Here is a 17756-nt window from a genome sequence, read left to right as displayed (position 1 = left end):
ATAAATGTTGACTCAGTGGTGGTAGATGATGAGAGTCTGTCAGATGAGAGTCTGTCAGATCACTGAGATGTTGCATGATTGACTGATGGAGAACAGACTCAACTACACAGGTTTCAAATTGTTGATATGATGTTAAATTAAATGTCTTTAAAAACAGACTCATTATCTTTTTGTAAACATAGGGGAATGATGCTAAGTACAGGAAATTGCCATGGGACTTGAGAATTGTCTTTGTAAAGAATCGAACTCTATTTCTAACTAAACATTTAGGTCTTTTTAGTTTCACTCTGAACATTACACATTTCACATTTTCCGGTGAGCTAACTACTCAATTATTTCACCCCTCCCAACAAACTTTATATTTAATGTTATATATGATGAGGAATGGCCAATGTTTTGTCCATATCCAACTTTAGATAAAATCCATTGATCCAGAGATCAAGATTTAGAATGAAATTAATATTCACATACTTACAACGATACTTGTACTGCATGAAGTGAAACAAAGTAATATCAATAAATCATTCAGCAAAATCATTCTTGTGACCTTCTTGTGTTTGTTAGTAGACTGTTTCTTGATGGATGGATTAACTAACTGTGTGTAATATTATTTCCCTGAGAATGCTACTGGATTAACTAACTAGATATAATACTATCCCACTGAGAATGCTGCTGGATTAACTAACTAGATATAACGCTATCCCACTGAGAATGCTGCAGGATTAACTAACTAGATATAACACTATCCCACAAAGAATGCTGCTGGATTAACAAACCAGATATAATATTATCCAACTGAGAATGCTGCTGGATTAACTAACCAGATATAACACTATCCCAAAAAGAATGCTGCTGGATTAACTAACCAGATATATCACTATCCCACGAAGAATGCTGCTGGATTAACTAACCAGATGTAATATTATCCCACGAAGAATGCTGCTGGATTAACTAGCCAGATATAACACTATCCCACTTAGAATGCTGCTGGATTAACAAACCAGATATAACACTATCCCACAAAGAATGCTGCTGGATTAACTTACCAGATATAACACTATTTCAGAAAGAATGCTGCTGGATTAACTAACCAGATATAACACTATCCCACAAAGAATGCTGCTGGATTAACTTACCAGATATAACACTATTTCAGAAAGAATGCTGCTGGATTAACTAACCAGATATAATACTATCCCACTGAGAATGCTGCTGGATTAACTAACCAGACATAACACTATCCCAGAAAGAATGCTGCTGGATTAACTAACCAGATATAACACTATTTCAGAAAGAATGCTGCTGGATTAACTAACCAGATATAACACTATCCCACGAACAAAGGTGTTGGATTAACTAACCAGATATAACAATATCACACTAAGAATGCTGCTGGATTAACTAACCAGATATGATACTATTCCCCTAAGACTGCTGCTGGATTAACTAACCAGATATAACGATATCTTGCAAAGACTGCTGCTGGATTAACTAACCAGATATAATACTATCCAACTGAGAATACTGCTGGATTAACAAACCAGATATAACGCCATCCCACGAAGAATGCTACTGGATTAACTAACCAGATATAATGCTATCCCACAAAGACTGCTGCTGGATTAACTAACCAGATATAATACTGTCCCACGAAGAATGCTGCTGGATTAACTAACCAGATATAACGCCATCCCACAAAGAATGCTGCTGGATTAACTAACCAGATATAACGCTATCCCACGAAGAATGCTGCTGGATTAACCAACTAGATCTGATGCCACAAAGACTGCTGCTGGAGTAATAATCTGCCTGTAATACTATTCCCCTAAGACTGCTGCTGGATTAACCAACTGGCTATGTGTAATAGTATCCCCTGTAACACTGCTGCTGTTGCCTCCAGGACAGTTGATGATTCTTAAAGCTTCTTGGACAAAATGAAACCAAGCAGTCCATCATGGCAACCAGATGTTCTGCTGCAGCCAGAAGGAAGAAATATTTTAAAAGCAATTTGTTTTTTATCCTGCAGAGTGAAATGTTTGATGTACCATCTGAGCAACAGCTGCAGTCATCTCCCCCACAGGTCTCCTCTGGAGCACTTCCATCTCAACAATGTCATTCTTCTTTCATGGAATGTTGTATATCTCCTGGCAGGCAATAACTAATTTATCTCCTCACAGGTTCCTGTGGGAAATATATACCTGCACTTCCTCTTCTAATCTCACTCACATTGGCACAAACCGATCTTTGGTTTATAGTTTCCCAGAAACCCTTTAGAAATATTGTACTATTTTGTTTTCATAATTAAAACCATTAGACATTTGAGAAATGACTGAAATAGATTGGGATTGGCAGCAATGTGTGTGGCTGTAAGGTTTCTGTGTTAGTTTATCATGAAGCATTGATGTGTACATCACATTTCACCACAGAGGCATTCAGTGTGTTATCTCTCAACAATGTTGCCTTGTGTTGCAAGGTTTAGTACTCTGTGTTTACACAATGTTCTGCTCTATACTCTTTTGCAATGATATGTTACAGAGGTTTAGTTCTCTGTGTTAACACCATGTTCTGTTGTATACTCTGTTTCAGCTATGTACTCTGTTGAATTGTAATGTTACTGAGGTTTAGTGCTCTATGATAACTCAGTGCTGCGCAATATTTTCTAACACAATATTAATATTGTGAGATGTTGCAGAGGTTTAGTGCTCTAAATTAACACATTTTACTCTGATATACTCTATTGCAGTATTATGTATATGTTACAAAGGTAAAGTGTGTATATTAACACATTAGTGTTACTTGATGTTAACACAATGGTCTGCTATATACTCTATTGCAATGTTAATATTGTTACAGAGGTTACCTACTGTCTGTAACAGAATGCTGTGTGATACTTTTTAACACAATGTTGTGTTATGTTACAGGGGCATCTTGGGTACAGTGCTGACTGTTGTGACTGTAATATGGTGCTGTCTGTCTGCATCAAAACTGTTTGTATCTGCGCTGGCGATGGACCAGCAGCAGCTGCTGGTGGCCTACCCCTGTGCCCTTGTCTATGGGGTCTTCGCCCTGCTCACTGTCTTCTGAACACAATCAACTCAAGATATAATACAATCCCTGTTCTTTGGAAGAACACCGAACATGCCGATCACACGTCTGTGACAATTTAATTTGACTTGACATAGAACTTAGATATTTATGAGACTTAATTGACTTTATTTTGACAGGTAATTACCCCAAATTTGTACATTAAATGACTTGTCAGTGTTCTGGTAAACATAATCTGTGCAAAACATTGTAAACTCACTACAGCAACGCTGACATGGGACGTTTAACTGCCGATTAGTGTTACTTTTCATAGCGAAGACGCAAACCATGGTAGCAATTGTGGCCTTTTAATTTGTGTTATTGATGACTCCTCAGGCTTCTGTGAACATCACACAGAGCATGTCTAACCTGTAGTCAACAATGCATCAACAACACTCGTGCAGGGATTATCTTAAAGTTTTCTGCATCATGTCTTGATATTTTAATAAATGTATTCATCCTTTTTAATCTTCATGCTTTTACTTCTGGGAACTTTATATGAATAAATGTGTATGGAATGAGTTGTGTTACAAGTAGTATCATCTTGTGGTGCATTGATTATGTGGGGTGATGATGTGGGCTTTTGCTGTGGTGGAAGTGCTGGATGCCACAGATAGGTGTTTGCTTTTGAGCAAGTGTGGCTTTGTGACTTCACTTTGAAGTATCAGCATGTTTTTAGTTATCAGCCCTCACAGCCATGCAGATGTTCTTGTGGTGGAGATGGTTGACATAGAAGTTTGCTAGCAGAGCTGTGCCCCAGTATGGGGAAGGATCCTACATGCCATCACAATACTTCAGCAAGTTCACCTTCATTATACCCTCAGTCATATCCGTGTTATTAGGTATCACCAAAGTGTAATGTGACCTACATCACCCCAGACTTTCCCCAACCTTATCTTGATTGCCATGTTACAGAAGCACCGTTGATCCCATGTCACTCACTGTTCTTGTACCAGGATTACTGCCTTAGTTTGTGTTTGTGGATGCCTCCTGAGGTGTGTGCAGCAAGCAGTCAGTGTCTGATCTCCAGTGAGTCTGCACTGACAGAGGATTAGCCTTGGGTCTACAGCAACAATTAGGTCGCTTTCATCCTGGTGGCATCACATAATGGTTCCATGAACCATTCCGATAAACTACAGAGCACCATATGATAAACATGCAAATACAGTCATCCATCAAAATGTGTTTCTAATATTAAGTCACTTTCAGTGATTTGGTGCCTAGCTGGATAAATTATTGTTTAAATTTATACTGAAGCTTCCCAATATCTTATGCTTTTATCAACAAAGTATTATGTCATATGCTAGTACAATATGTATATTACAGTATGTAGTAAACTGGATGGTTGATTCAGGTATTGTAACCAAAGTCAGTTCCAATGGTAACATTTTATGAATAGAATATATTTTTAACCTTTTCTTTATTTTAATTGACAGTGATGTAATTTGCCCTATGTGTTACCTGATGTTCATAACATATCCAAAGAATACACATTTACGTTAGGTTTATCAACCTAACAATCAATGTTGCTAAAAGAAGCACAATGCTATACTTGCATTCACTCAACCAACCAACCAACCAACCAACCAACCAACCAACCAACCAACCAACCGGTCGGTTAAGAACAAGCTGGTTTCCTTGACTACTTACCAGTACTACAGTTTGTTTGATTTCATTTGAGACCAATGAATTGCTCACTAACGCAAAATCAAATAAATACAACAAAGCCAAATTTGGCACAGTCACATGAAATTGACAGACTAACTTTGATTTGTTTCATAATTATGGACACTCGATTAAAAAGATTGTCTAACAAGCGTTTGTAGTGAAATTTAAATTTCATACAGACAGCTCTCACACCTGCCTGTTCTAACAAAAGGTCACCCATTGTTAAAAAGAAAAGCGATAATTGACAACAAAATAATGATTGTTAAAGAACATTTTTAGTCATGTGTCCAAAATCAGTGTTGATCTGTTGAGTCAAAGTGACTGTACCAAATTTGGTGCATTTGTAATAAACTATTTTGTGTTCATGAGCAATTCATTTGTCTAAAATGAAATCAAATGGACTATACCTGACTACACTGTAAATCCCTCAGGAGCACACACAGCATGAGTAGTGACCACCCCCATGTGGGAAGTGTAGGAATAAATATCTTGACCTGCTGTCATAGATAGAATAAATATCTTGACCAGATGTCCAGTGTGTATGAATTATCCTGTCAATATGAGCCAGATGGTGTATATGTTCCCTGTATACACAGCTGGTCCTGCCGGACTGGTGAAGTTGGCCCCTCCTCCTGGAGTTCAGATCTGTTTAACTTGTCTGTCTGTGGAAGCCAGCCAGAGGATCCAGCTGGTCAGCTAGCTACTGGACTTTCTGTCAAACACACATGCATACAAAACTAGTCAGTCTCATAGTCCCTGGACCACATTATTTTCCCCATCTGCCCAGCAATGCTAAAGCACTAAATGAAGTCTAGTTCTCCTCAGGTTATGAATCTCTCCTTGTTACTTGGACCAGAGACCACAATATATGGTCTCTGCTGAGACTCCTTTTCAGTTTTTATGGGATAATTTGCTTGTATGAAAATTGTTTATGTGCAACAATTACATGTTAGTCGAACAATACACAGAATCACTCTCTCACACTCACCACTCACCACACACACACACATCACTCACAGTTGTCTGACTGCACGGTACCATCAGCCAACTCCTTGACCTTACCCCCAGATATGTCTCTCCCACACAGTAAACACAGATGGTTGGTCTAGGTCTAGCCAGCTGACACTCCCATCTGACAACACAAACTCACCAATGTCCATGTTTGACAAAATATGGACCTCATTTAGAAATGTCAGGAAATGAACTATAATGTAATTCTTGAAATTTATGTTTTGTTTTTACGTCTTTGAAATTTTCTTTGACGTTTGCAGAGGTGTTGGTTCTATGACCTCATATCTGTAGGCCACTGACGTCAGCTGTAGGGAAACTAGTATTTTATAACAAATCCGTTTAGACCATGCTCAAATAGAAAACTATATTGTTCCCAAGAAGACACGCATAGGTGTTTTTTTCACGAATTTAATCAGCTAACGCAAAAGAAAGCTAACTTTCCTAACTGTGGATCAGTTGCAGCAAAATTTCACAGTACAAAAGACCACATGTCTGTTAAAATGCATAGCTTATAAATGGTTCAGTAAGTGAATCCGTGACTATTCCTCTGTCAGTAACCGCAACAGTTATTCTAACGTCTGGGGTGCACGTTGACGTTCACGTACGCATAGGCCAAGGTGATTCCACAACTGCTCGAGTAGGGTGAGGTCGGGCGATTTGGAGGACCACGGAAGCAATGTCATGTTCTCATTCTGAAGATACTGAATAGTTGACGGTTCTGTGTGAGGCCTGGCATTATTCTGGCATGATCGGAACCATGTCAATCATTATGATTTTGTCTCGGCCAAATGGCGGTTGAACTGATTCGAAGGAACAAGCACGCACGCACGCACGCACGCACGCACGCACCATGAGCAACACAATTCACGGTACTGAAAAGTAAAGTATGATTCGTCACTGAAACACACACCTTGCTAGTTATGTAAATTCAAGAATCGAATGTTAATTCAGGCGAACGTATCCGAAGTCTACCACTTTCGAGGCCGATCTTGCGTAGTACTGGTTTGTTGAGATCGATACCATGAAGTACTGATGACACTCTGATTAACGTTGAGGTGACGTGCAACGTCAGATTGAGATTTCCCAGCCCTTAGACGTCAAATGGCAATGTTTCGTTTAACAGCAGTGAGTTGCGACATAACGATATTCCTGTTCACTGTAGCTACAAACATGCATGTGACCGTCTGTAAGAAAACCAACCTTAAACAGGCAATGCCCCAGTTGATACGGTTCCACACAAACGTGCTTATTGAGAACCGCTTATTCTCCATGGCATTTTCATGCAAGTAAACTTCCATTAAAGTTTCCGAAGATTCGTTTTTGTCCTGGTCATTCGTTCCATGTACACGAAGCAGCATTATAATGATGATATCATTACAATCAAACGCTGATTTTCCCAAACATGAAATTTCACATGCCGGTATCCCCCATGCGTTTCTATTTCAGGTGAGCATGGTTGTCAGCGGTTTAATCTGGTGGCGATTTCTCTGGTTAGATCAAGACATTGTACTTGCCCCCTGAATGGATTTTAGATCTAGCTTCCACCTCACTGTGGCTAGGAGTAATTGGTAGATAAACTAGATGCTTAAACTTCAGGTAATGGGTGTAATGTGGGTTAAATGACCGGACTCCACCTCACCAAGACGGATGTCCTTCCTGAGCCATGGGTGTCATTATGAATATTGCCAAGAAACAGTAATACAGCTGATGAATCTGGGAGGGGCTCCTGTGTGTCCGACACAGCGCTGTAAGTCAGTGTTTACGTACACTGATTAAGTGTTATTGATCTCGGCTTAGCTGGACAAGGAGTGTCGGGTGTGTTACTTACGTGACAAGGTCACATGAAAAATAGTCTTGATTGTCATCACAGTTTAACTGAACTGCTTGCCGCACATCATCAGTTAGACCATCAGTTGATGAATATTCATGCTCCTAAATTATTTGAAAGACCTTGTGGCATTTGGCAGAGAAACGTTATTCTTCCCCCTGGGAGATTAATTTAACCTACACATGCCTAGACACTATGTGATGAGCTTGTAATGGAAGTTTCAATTTCTTGACAGGACTCAATGTTTTTTCAGAAACTACAGATTGAAACTATTGAACATGCATAGAACCTATTAGATTTTACTGAGCCCTTGGAGCATTGCGTGCCTATCCCCTGGGAGAAAGAGGTCTCCTCTGAGATACAAGCTTCTCTTTTGTCCAGCTGGAGACTAGGCGCTGTTGCATTGATTCCATTCTTCAATATATCAGATATCATTGGCTAAAAACAGTTCTAAAGACTGGTAAACGAGAGCTCTTTCCATTTTGCTGCAAAAATAGATGTGTCGCTGTCTGACATTACGTCTGTAGAGGAATAACAGATTAGTTTATATTCTAATTTTACATTTTAATGTGTAAACAGGAGCTGCTCCAGGCAGAGACTCACGTTACAGAAACACATTATATTTATATGCTAAAATTTATAACTGTGGTTCTTTTATCAGGGAAAAGTTAGGGAAATGTTAGAATAATTAGCTGAATGAACTTAGCAACATGAAGTTAGAAACGGATGAGGGATTGGGAATTCCCCCTAGAAAAACTTCAGGATTTGTATCCCAAGTGTGTACCCAAATAATCAGACTTGGGTTTCGAATCCCGAAGGTGAACCAAAGATTCGGACATGAGATTCGAATCCGTAAAAACTTATATTTGTCCACTGTTTGTCAACACTTTCAGGAGACTAATTGGCGTGACACCACCACTGACTGGGCCTGAGTTATAAATATTCTCTAGGATACTACTCCTTAAAAGACATGTCTGAATTGATGACTTGAAATTTGCACGAATATTCCATCACATTTCAACACTTCAAGATTACAACTCATGAGACATTGTTGTGCATGAGTTTGTATTTCAGCTGTATCACCAGGACAATAATGATCTGTAACATATCCGAACAATCCTGTCACTGAACCAAAAACTCTTACCGCTGTGTCAGTGTTATATGGCATGCTAAAGGTTTCCGAAAACTCTATTTAGTGAAAGGATGCGTGCTAATGTTTTTGTACTGACCACTAGTTTCTATGAACATGAAGGTGAGCTACAGTCCCCATAAACTGCATTTCCAAATTTACTTCGTGTAGATCTGAGCCAGCTGGTCATACTGGAGAGATCATGTAATAAACAGTACAGGGAGATGTTAATCTGTTCCTACACTGCACGCCCATGCTTAATCTTACAATGTCAATCACATGCCGGATCTGTTTGCTCCTTAAGCCCGGGGCCACATTGACAGCAACTGTCCTTGTATGCAACTGACTGTTTTGAGGGAGGTGGCACTATGGACATGTTTATGTCTGGGAAATCAATAGATACCCATTGATTTACACCGGGATAAAAAGGTTCATTTTCTGCTCGACCTGCCCTCGCAGCGTCAGTTTCCCGTACAAGCACCCACGTGGGATGGAGATTTATAGACGTTTCGCTGTACGGTCCAGCTGATCCTGGTCGGGGAGGATCACCATCTCATGTGCTGTTCTGCGGCAGAGACAAACAATCGGATCATTGATGACCTTGACCTTGAAATAACTTCATCGAGGATGGTAGATCAAAACTTGTTCATTCAAGTAACGGCCATCTTACATGCCTGACTAAAGACACTGTTTGTTTATAAAATTGAAAGTATTTCGACAAAGGATTACATATATATCGACAATATTCTTGTGTGTTTGTGTCAGTTCGTTTCTGTGACATGACGGACTCCTCGTTTAAGCTATTATTGCTCAGATCTGTATCCCATCACCTTGATGGTGATCTTGTAACATATACATCACTTCCCTCACACATTGTGAGATTCATCCCGGATTCAAAACCGCATATAGTATGTCGCCATCATCCTTCAACGCCATTCTTCATCACTTACTAAGCATCATCATACAGCCCTGTCCTTCAGTACCTTCGTTCAGACCATCATTCAGATCATCCCACAGCCCTATCCTTTAGCATCATTCTTCAGCACAATTTAAGACATCATCCTACAACCCTATCCATCAGTACCTTCGTTCAGACCATCATTCAGATCATCCCACAGCCCTATTATTTAGCGCCATTCTTCAGCACAACTTAAGACATCATCCTACAACCCTAACCTTCAGTACCCTCTTTCAGACCATCATTCAGATCATCCCACAGCCCTATTATTTAGCGCCATTCTTCAGCACTACTTTAAACATCACCCTACAACCCAATCCTACATAATCATCTTTCAGACCTTCCCACAGCACTATCCTTCAAAGCCAGTCTTCAGCACTACATAAGACATCATCCTACAACCCTATCCTACAGCATCATCGTTCAGACAACCCTACAGCACTACTATCATTCCTTACAAGACACCATGTCCGAATTCGTCAATCTACAGTCCTCCACCATAGAGCTGAAATGTCGTTGAGTCTGGTGATAATACCAACAAACTTAGCATCATGCCTCTTACCCAGGCAACAGCATTACGTATGGAACTCGCTATTGTAGAAGTAGGGTTGCTTCACATGCATCATAGACCCGTCAATTTACTGCTGAACAATTCTGACAATTCTGGCAATGTCATCTCAGAGCTATTCTCTCTAGGGACTAATTTTTCAGTTTCTGTCAGTGAATATTCCAGGCAGCTATGACGCAAAGTCAGAACGGAATCTTCTGACAAATGTGCATATCGTTACTGAATATGTCGAGCTTCTGTCAAGCAAGATTCCCTCTTGAACTGATCTGAAGACTGTACAACCGTATTCTCTTCACAATGGGGTGGGGTGGGGGGGATCGTGAATATTTAAAACAAATTTTAGATCAGAGATAAGTGATGACGACACACATCCTAGTAAGCAAGAATCTTTACGTCATTCGATTTTAACCAAGAACACACCCGGTATAGTGTGCATGTGCAGCAAGTGCATAGTTTTATATTCCTGGTTGTGACACTCTCAAGGACGGTCTGTTTATCTCTCTTTAGACCATTATGTCTTTTAATCTGATTAATTCTGATAATAATACATTTGAAATTAACTGATTTGTTTCTGATCAATCTTTGTTTTCGAACTAGTGATGCCACGTCTGTAACCCGAGGCTGTAAGGCGAGGCGCTTCTTCCCGACATTTAGAGTCAGACGCCTGTGTCATTCTGGAAACAGGCAGACATCAGCTCGCAGTGTCAGTGCACTCTCGGTTTCGGTCTCTGATGTGTAGATTTTGGAGTGAGTTGGGTTTTACACCATTTGTAGTAACATTCAAGCAAGACTACGACTGGGGACACCAGGAATCGGCTTCTCACACTTGACCCATGTAGGTAATCGAATCCAGGTGGAGTGAACGTTTGAACCACTAGGGTATCCCATCACTCCTGTACACCCTGGAACATGAACCAGTAAACCAAAAGTGTTTTCGACACAGCCCAGGGAGTCTGAGGTCCAAGACAAGATTCCAAGCGCGACAGGTAGAATTCGAGGTCCAACGGTGACTGGATCTGACGTAAAATCCATCAGTACCAATTAGGGGTCAAACGATGATCAATCGTCAACATGCAGCTTATCTTAATGATCAAAGGTCCCGTCTTGTGCCGCCCCTTACAAGACGCCATATTGCCAACAAACCCCCGTGGTGTGCTCAACGTCGAAACTGGGTCATTCGTCGCTGCTCACGTGACATGTCTTCAGATCAAACTCACTCTGCACCTCCTTGTTAGGCGTGGTCTTGTCTGGTGACTTCACGATAACTACCTATTGGTGAGTGTGTGTGTGTGTGCGTGCGCGTGTGTGTTTTAACAGTACTTTGTGATGACTGCGGTCGCTATGGGCAAAAACGTTTACCACTGAAAACATTCATTTTCACATTTCCACATTCGATTTTCTTCGTGAACATCACACACAGCTGTGGATATCATTTGGTGTTTTGGTCAATATGTGTTGGGACATCTGTTTGCTATTTGACAAATGCACAAAAAGTAAATGTATTTTCAAGCCATTTGTTGTCGAGGCTGTGTCAGGGTAACCTGACATCTCAGACTGAGCTAAATGGTATTGAACTTGTACAAAATGTGAAATGTTTGACTGATTGCGTCAACAAACCTCATCCCGGTTGTTCATGATTCACAAACGCTATGTTTTCACATCGTGCTCTTAAAAACTTCTTTTCGACTCCGGACACGATAGACTTCCTGTGATTTACTCCACGTTTCCTTTCTACCGGAAGCGACGCTGTTGACGTCTGAAAGCAGCATCCAAGAGGACATTGGAGCAAGAGACGCCATCATCCTGTCACTGTTCTATAGCAAGCAGCAGGAACCCCTGCATCATAAGTACTTTCTCCCCGAGAAGCAACCCCTTAAGCGTGTGGGAAATACACACGTGTGTTAAGCAAGTACCAAATCTCACACAGAATTGTACTTAATCAAAGCGTTTGTTGTTGACTTAACAGAATGCCGCCGACATATGAGATGAGATTAATTAATGTTAGAAACATATTTCGTCTGTGAATTTTGAACAATGACAGAGACGTTAGGAACGTGCCCCTGAAGATGAGTGTCCCCATGGTCATGTGGCAATCTGATCCAGTGTCAAGTTCATGTCACGTTGTTGTCATGGTCCCGTGGATACACTTGTGTACTCAAAGGAGTATGATTTTAGAAGACTTCTATCTGTCCCTGTCTACCTGGACACTGAATAAATGCAGCGCCCATACCTTCCAAACAAACCCCCTTTTTTCATCGAATATACAATATCGCATGCAACTACCCAAGGTTAACGTCTCACAGGGAGAAAATAGCAACGTTATTGCCTCACATCCCTCTTGAATATCGCGTTGGCTATTGCTGGGGTAGCGTAGTGGTTAAACCGTTCGCCCGTTTCGCCGCATTCCAAGTTCCAATTTATCACGTGGTTACTGTGTTACAAAACCATTATGTGGTCCCTACCGGGATTGCAAATACTGCTAAAGGTAGTCTAAACCACATTCATTCACCACATGCTGGCGTATTAGCAGATATGCACTTCACCTTGCCTAAGTATGGCTACACGGCAGTCCCTCCAGAAGGTGATAAAATACCATCACTAGAACGTGCATAACGCTTACACTACCACTATTAAATGTGTTACACTGTAATCCTATATGATCTCTTTAAATTGTATAAACAAAACTGAAGTAAAGGCGTCTACTCTAAATGTCGAACAGCTTCCTGCCATTTGTACCGATTAAATCTCCTACGCGACTTGTCAATGGACAGTGGCTTCTTAATGCTGTGTATACTCTCGGGGGATGATAGTGACACTCGTTTCTCTGTTCATCTTCTGACGGTAGCGAATTGTGTGGGTGTCAGAGACGGTCGATACTAACTTAATTCTGGTCTGTATATCCTCTCAGATGACCGTGGTGTTGTAGCCGCCATCCCAGACTGTCACAACACCTTACCATATGTCGTAAGGCACGATTCACATTATCTGGATCTAAGGATGATATTGCTACGAAGTGTAGATAATATTGTCGTGAAACATCTTCAAAAGAACTCGAGCCCGTCTTCGTGTACTTAGGGACTGAACGATCACCGGGTAGCGACATACTGCTGGTTCGATTCCCGACCACGTCATATCGAAATTAACAATGGAGTTTGTTGTTACTTGTCTCGCATTCAGCGTTATGGGAAAACAAGGAAGGCTTGGGGTCAGTCTCCTGTGTAGGAGTGAGGTATGCACGTTAGACTGCGTCATCGTATGTCTGGGCTCGAACCGGTCTTAGACCGGATCGCGACACGGTACCCCACACATCTATGGATGTCGGTAAATAAGGGTACTAATCTTGGACGTCGAAACCATCGACCTTGAACCCGCCCAGCTCCACCTCAGCTTCTGAGAATTCTTATATAAACCACATGAAGGTGAATGCTGACTTCAATTTGTATAATATCTAGAATTACATTTGTTCACAGAGAGATGAAAAGATTTTGATAATGCAACCGGTCGCATTGACGTATGCTAATCAGCGTCGTCACGTGTTATACGTAGTGTATCTTTGGTAGCCATTTACAGATAATTGCAGGAAGCTATGTCTTGGTTACATGCCGCGATATGACTGGAACATTATCAAAACAAAAGACCTTACCACGAAGGATTTATACTCAACACCGACATTAATATTTTTGCTGGTTGTTTGACCGGATGTGGATGAGTCAGTAGTGAACGGTGTTATGGATATCAACGTCTTGTGTATTGCACCATTGCATTTATGTTATCCATACATTCGTATGCTTAATAATTCCTATATCATCCCGTAAAGTTCACTAAATAGGATTACATAATGATTTTAAATCTTGAATATTCCCACGTGTGTGTATAAGAGTTCTGTTACAAGTGCCGTGTTTAGTATCACACATCGAAGATATTCCCCCTGGATGGCGTCTCGATGCTGTCTTGTATCTCACCTCCAACAAGCTGACTCTGCTTCAAAGGTCGTGCTGTGCTTTTGATGAAAGCCGGACTCCTTGCATATGCATTATTTGAGAACATTTACCTTGCAGATTAGGTGTTTGCGGAACACTGTGATTAAGTGTAGAAGTAGATCTAGGAGCATCTGGTCTTGGGAATCTGAGGGTGGTTGAACCTTCCTTTGAAGTCCTGCTGATATAGGGAGTTTCATACCGCCTGCTTTCGTACACACTGGATTATAAGATACCCAGTAGAAAGTGAAGAATATTTACAAGATATATAGGACGATGAAAGTTTTAATGCATCTGCTGTTCAAACAATCTGCTTGATTGATCGTTCCTGGGAATATTTTTCAGAGGAGACGTTTATGGAGTCTGGCTATCAAACTCATCCACAAATAGTTTTTCCATCAGTATCGCGGTTTTGGTGAAGTCTGACATCCTGCAGCAACGTGTCGGTAAAAATGTATAAAATTTTCATATTACACGTCTCTGGGGTCGATGGAATAAACATGGATTTCCATAACTGTTGGAACTCGCAGAGTCAATTTCCTGCAGCAATGGCCAGAGTTCCGCTCTCTGTGATGTTGATAGAAAAAGACTATACAAGATTCTATGGTGGATGATGTCAGCTGATGGAGTGAGTGAGTTAGTGTAACAGTATTTCAGTTGTGTGAACGCTTACTGGGAGGGAAGAGAAAGCATCACCGTCAGAATAACCAGGCTCGCTTATATGCAGAAAGGGCATGAGAGTATGAGATCCTGTGCAGGCTGCAATAGTTGACAGGACAGACACCCTCAGTGTAGAGATGCACCCTCAGTGTACAGATACACCCTACTGTGTACAGCGCACTGACCGGTGGCTGAGGTGTCTCAGTCAAGGCGCTGTAGTTCTCTCCCTTTGTCATGCCAGAATCCAGTGGATGTGAGTTCAACCCCGATGAGCCCCCATTTCGTTGCCAGGTTCTTCAGCACTTATAGTTGTGGTTTTCTTTCACCCCTTGAGTAAACACCTCGTCATACAACTGAAATATTTAATCTGCGTTCAGCGTAAACTTAACCCTCTTCCATTAACAAAGTGTTACATCGAGTGTTCCCTGGATATCCCTGCCCGGTCCCCGTTATTGGCCCCCCATCCACCCCCCCACCCCCCTCGTTCTTTCGTTTCGTTAGTTTTCATTTTCACAATTAATTCACACGTTACCAAATATAGTCATACTTTATGTAATACGAGAAAATATGATCCACGAAGAAAACGATGGCAGATCGGTAGTTGTTGCAGAAAACAGCAACGCGGTATTTCCAACTACACCACGCACGTTTACCAGTGGTGTGAGTAATATTAAGGGATGTATATATGTTCATGCAAAGCAACCCAACGCGTGCTTTGAATGGAACCCAAGAGTGTACTGTAAACATTCTCGCATGCAACAAGGTGTCGACAGTAATTCATGGGAAATGAACAAATCCTCTTAGTGAAAGTGTCTGTAGTGAAGTTTGGTGGAATGATGGGGAGGATACGCCGAGAGCACGTGAATGGGTCACGTCATCGAGGGACTGTAATGGACGGTGTAGGTGGCAGAGTGATTGACTTACGACACCATTCTATACAGTTCCTCTGTTACATAACGTACGTTTGGTCGAAAAGTCCCAGTGCAAGGTAGGTCGTAGGAATTACGCCTTTGATGCCACCCACGCTGATAGTGTTAATACAACGTAGATATCATACGGGAAGAATATAGGATTTGACCCTACACCAAACAAACGAGTGAATGAGTGGTTGGACTACGCTTTAAACAGACCTTGATGTATATAGCGACGAGTCATTTCGGTGGAAAAGTAGAAAGTGATGCTAATTTCAGCCACTTACCCATCACATATGGGAATGATCTGAAAAAAAATCATATCTCAGGTTGAATCTTGTATTTGGACCCACAAGAATCAAATATTGAATGGCTAGATGGTACCCTAGCGTCATCAGAGACTTTATAGAATAGTCACGTGTTTCACCTTCGTGGAGGCCATCAGAGGCTGTGCGTAAATGTCAGGTGTGTCGCCTTCACGAACGTCATCAGAGACTATTCGAAAACGTCATGTGTTCTTCACGAACGTCATCAGAGACTGTTTGAAAACGTCATGTGTTCTTCACGAACGTCATCAGAGACTGTTCGAAAACGTCATGTGTTCTTCACGAACGTCATCAGAGACTGTAAGTAAATATCATGGCACGTGGGCTGCCTTTACGAACGTCATCAGTGACTGTGTGGAAATGTCATGTGTTCTTCACGAACGTCATCAGAGACTGTGTGGAAATGTCATGGGTTGTTCACGACCTTCGATTTTTCATCATCAGTTCACTGCTGATTGCGTTAAGATGTTTGTTCACGTCTCATGTGCCCTACTGACATTCCTTGGTTACCATGTCCCACGAACTCTGTGTTATGGCCGACCATAGATTGGCACAGTGCTCAGAAGGCTTTAGGCATTCTATTAGCTGTCAACCCTGTATTTGTCTGGTCCAATAATGACAGGTCTTGGCATAGCTTTAATCTTGATGAATGCTGAGATAATAAACAGTTCACTCGCGCAATTAACATATTTTTGACGATTTGTTAGCATGATAGAAAAGCATTCACAAGACAGCACGTACAGGTTTTCAAATTGTCTTAGCTGTCGAGACCATGTTAGACAAAATAGTCCTTTGTGAAAGATGCTGAGAGGAATTCAGTACTTCGACTTTATTGTCCAATTAAAGACCCAAGAACATTAAGTAGGTCCCAGATTCTCTGATGTTTCGAATTAAATGAGTTACATTCTGTATTTAACTCAGAAGGTGTAATCCCAAATATATCATATGATAGTGTCCAACACGCTGTTACAGTTTCAGAGGCCGTGTTGTGATCTAGACAGAAACAGGGCCCTCTGTGTAGAAATTACCCAAGAACGTGTACATTTCAAAGTAGCTACTGTGTAGATGTCTGTGATTAAACGTACAATGCTCTATGCATCTCTTCATCGTGTATTCATTTCATTCGGACAATCACTAGAAGCAACGTCTCTGAAAATAACTCCGCAACCATATTTCAAGTACGAATCAAAGCATAATGAAAATAGACGACGTATTCTTCCTTTAACAATAATTATAATTTAACATAATCAGTAGACACTTTCTCATTGCACATTAATTCACTAACTATTTTTTTTTTGGATTGGAACATTAAAACATTCACGGGATCGTGCCTCGGCAAAAATGTTGTGTCAATGGGGCCAGTGTCTGTACCTACAGTTAGTACTACAATGGCCAGATGCTGAGAAATCAATAGTTTTGTAGCACATTCTTATACCGAGTCCACGCTGGAAGAAGCTCGCTTCGGGGTGTTCTCGTGAGAAGAACGTGTTCTACAAAGGTGATTTATATTGAATGTTGGCCGCCATTACACAGACGCCCGGACTGGAGGAGAAGCGGGGCTGTCAGGTGGGAAATAAACACGGGAAGAAAATGAGTTTGTGCAATCCAGTTATGAAATAAAGATGAGGAGAGGGTC

The 17756-nt window shown here is 41.1% G+C and overlaps 1 protein-coding gene across 2 annotated transcripts in view; it reads left to right on the top strand.

Annotated features, from left to right (window-relative positions):
• LOC137274029 (protein YIPF5-like) overlaps nt 1–3605 on the top strand; it is a 138863-nt gene extending 135258 nt beyond the window's left edge. For both annotated transcript variants that reach the window (XM_067806985.1, XM_067806986.1), the window contains exon 7: nt 2922–3605. In XM_067806985.1, coding sequence (XP_067663086.1) covers nt 2922–3084 — 163 coding nt within the window. In that variant the 3' untranslated portion in view covers nt 3085–3605. The remainder of the gene's footprint in view (nt 1–2921) is intronic.
• Nucleotides 3606–17756: the final 14151 nt, after the last annotated feature.

Source organism: Haliotis asinina, chromosome 2 (genome assembly GCF_037392515.1).
Source record: "Haliotis asinina isolate JCU_RB_2024 chromosome 2, JCU_Hal_asi_v2, whole genome shotgun sequence".
Lineage (NCBI taxonomy): Eukaryota > Metazoa > Mollusca > Gastropoda > Lepetellida > Haliotidae > Haliotis > Haliotis asinina.
Note: the sequence above shows the minus strand (reverse complement) of the source record. Positions and strands in the feature narration are given on the sequence as shown.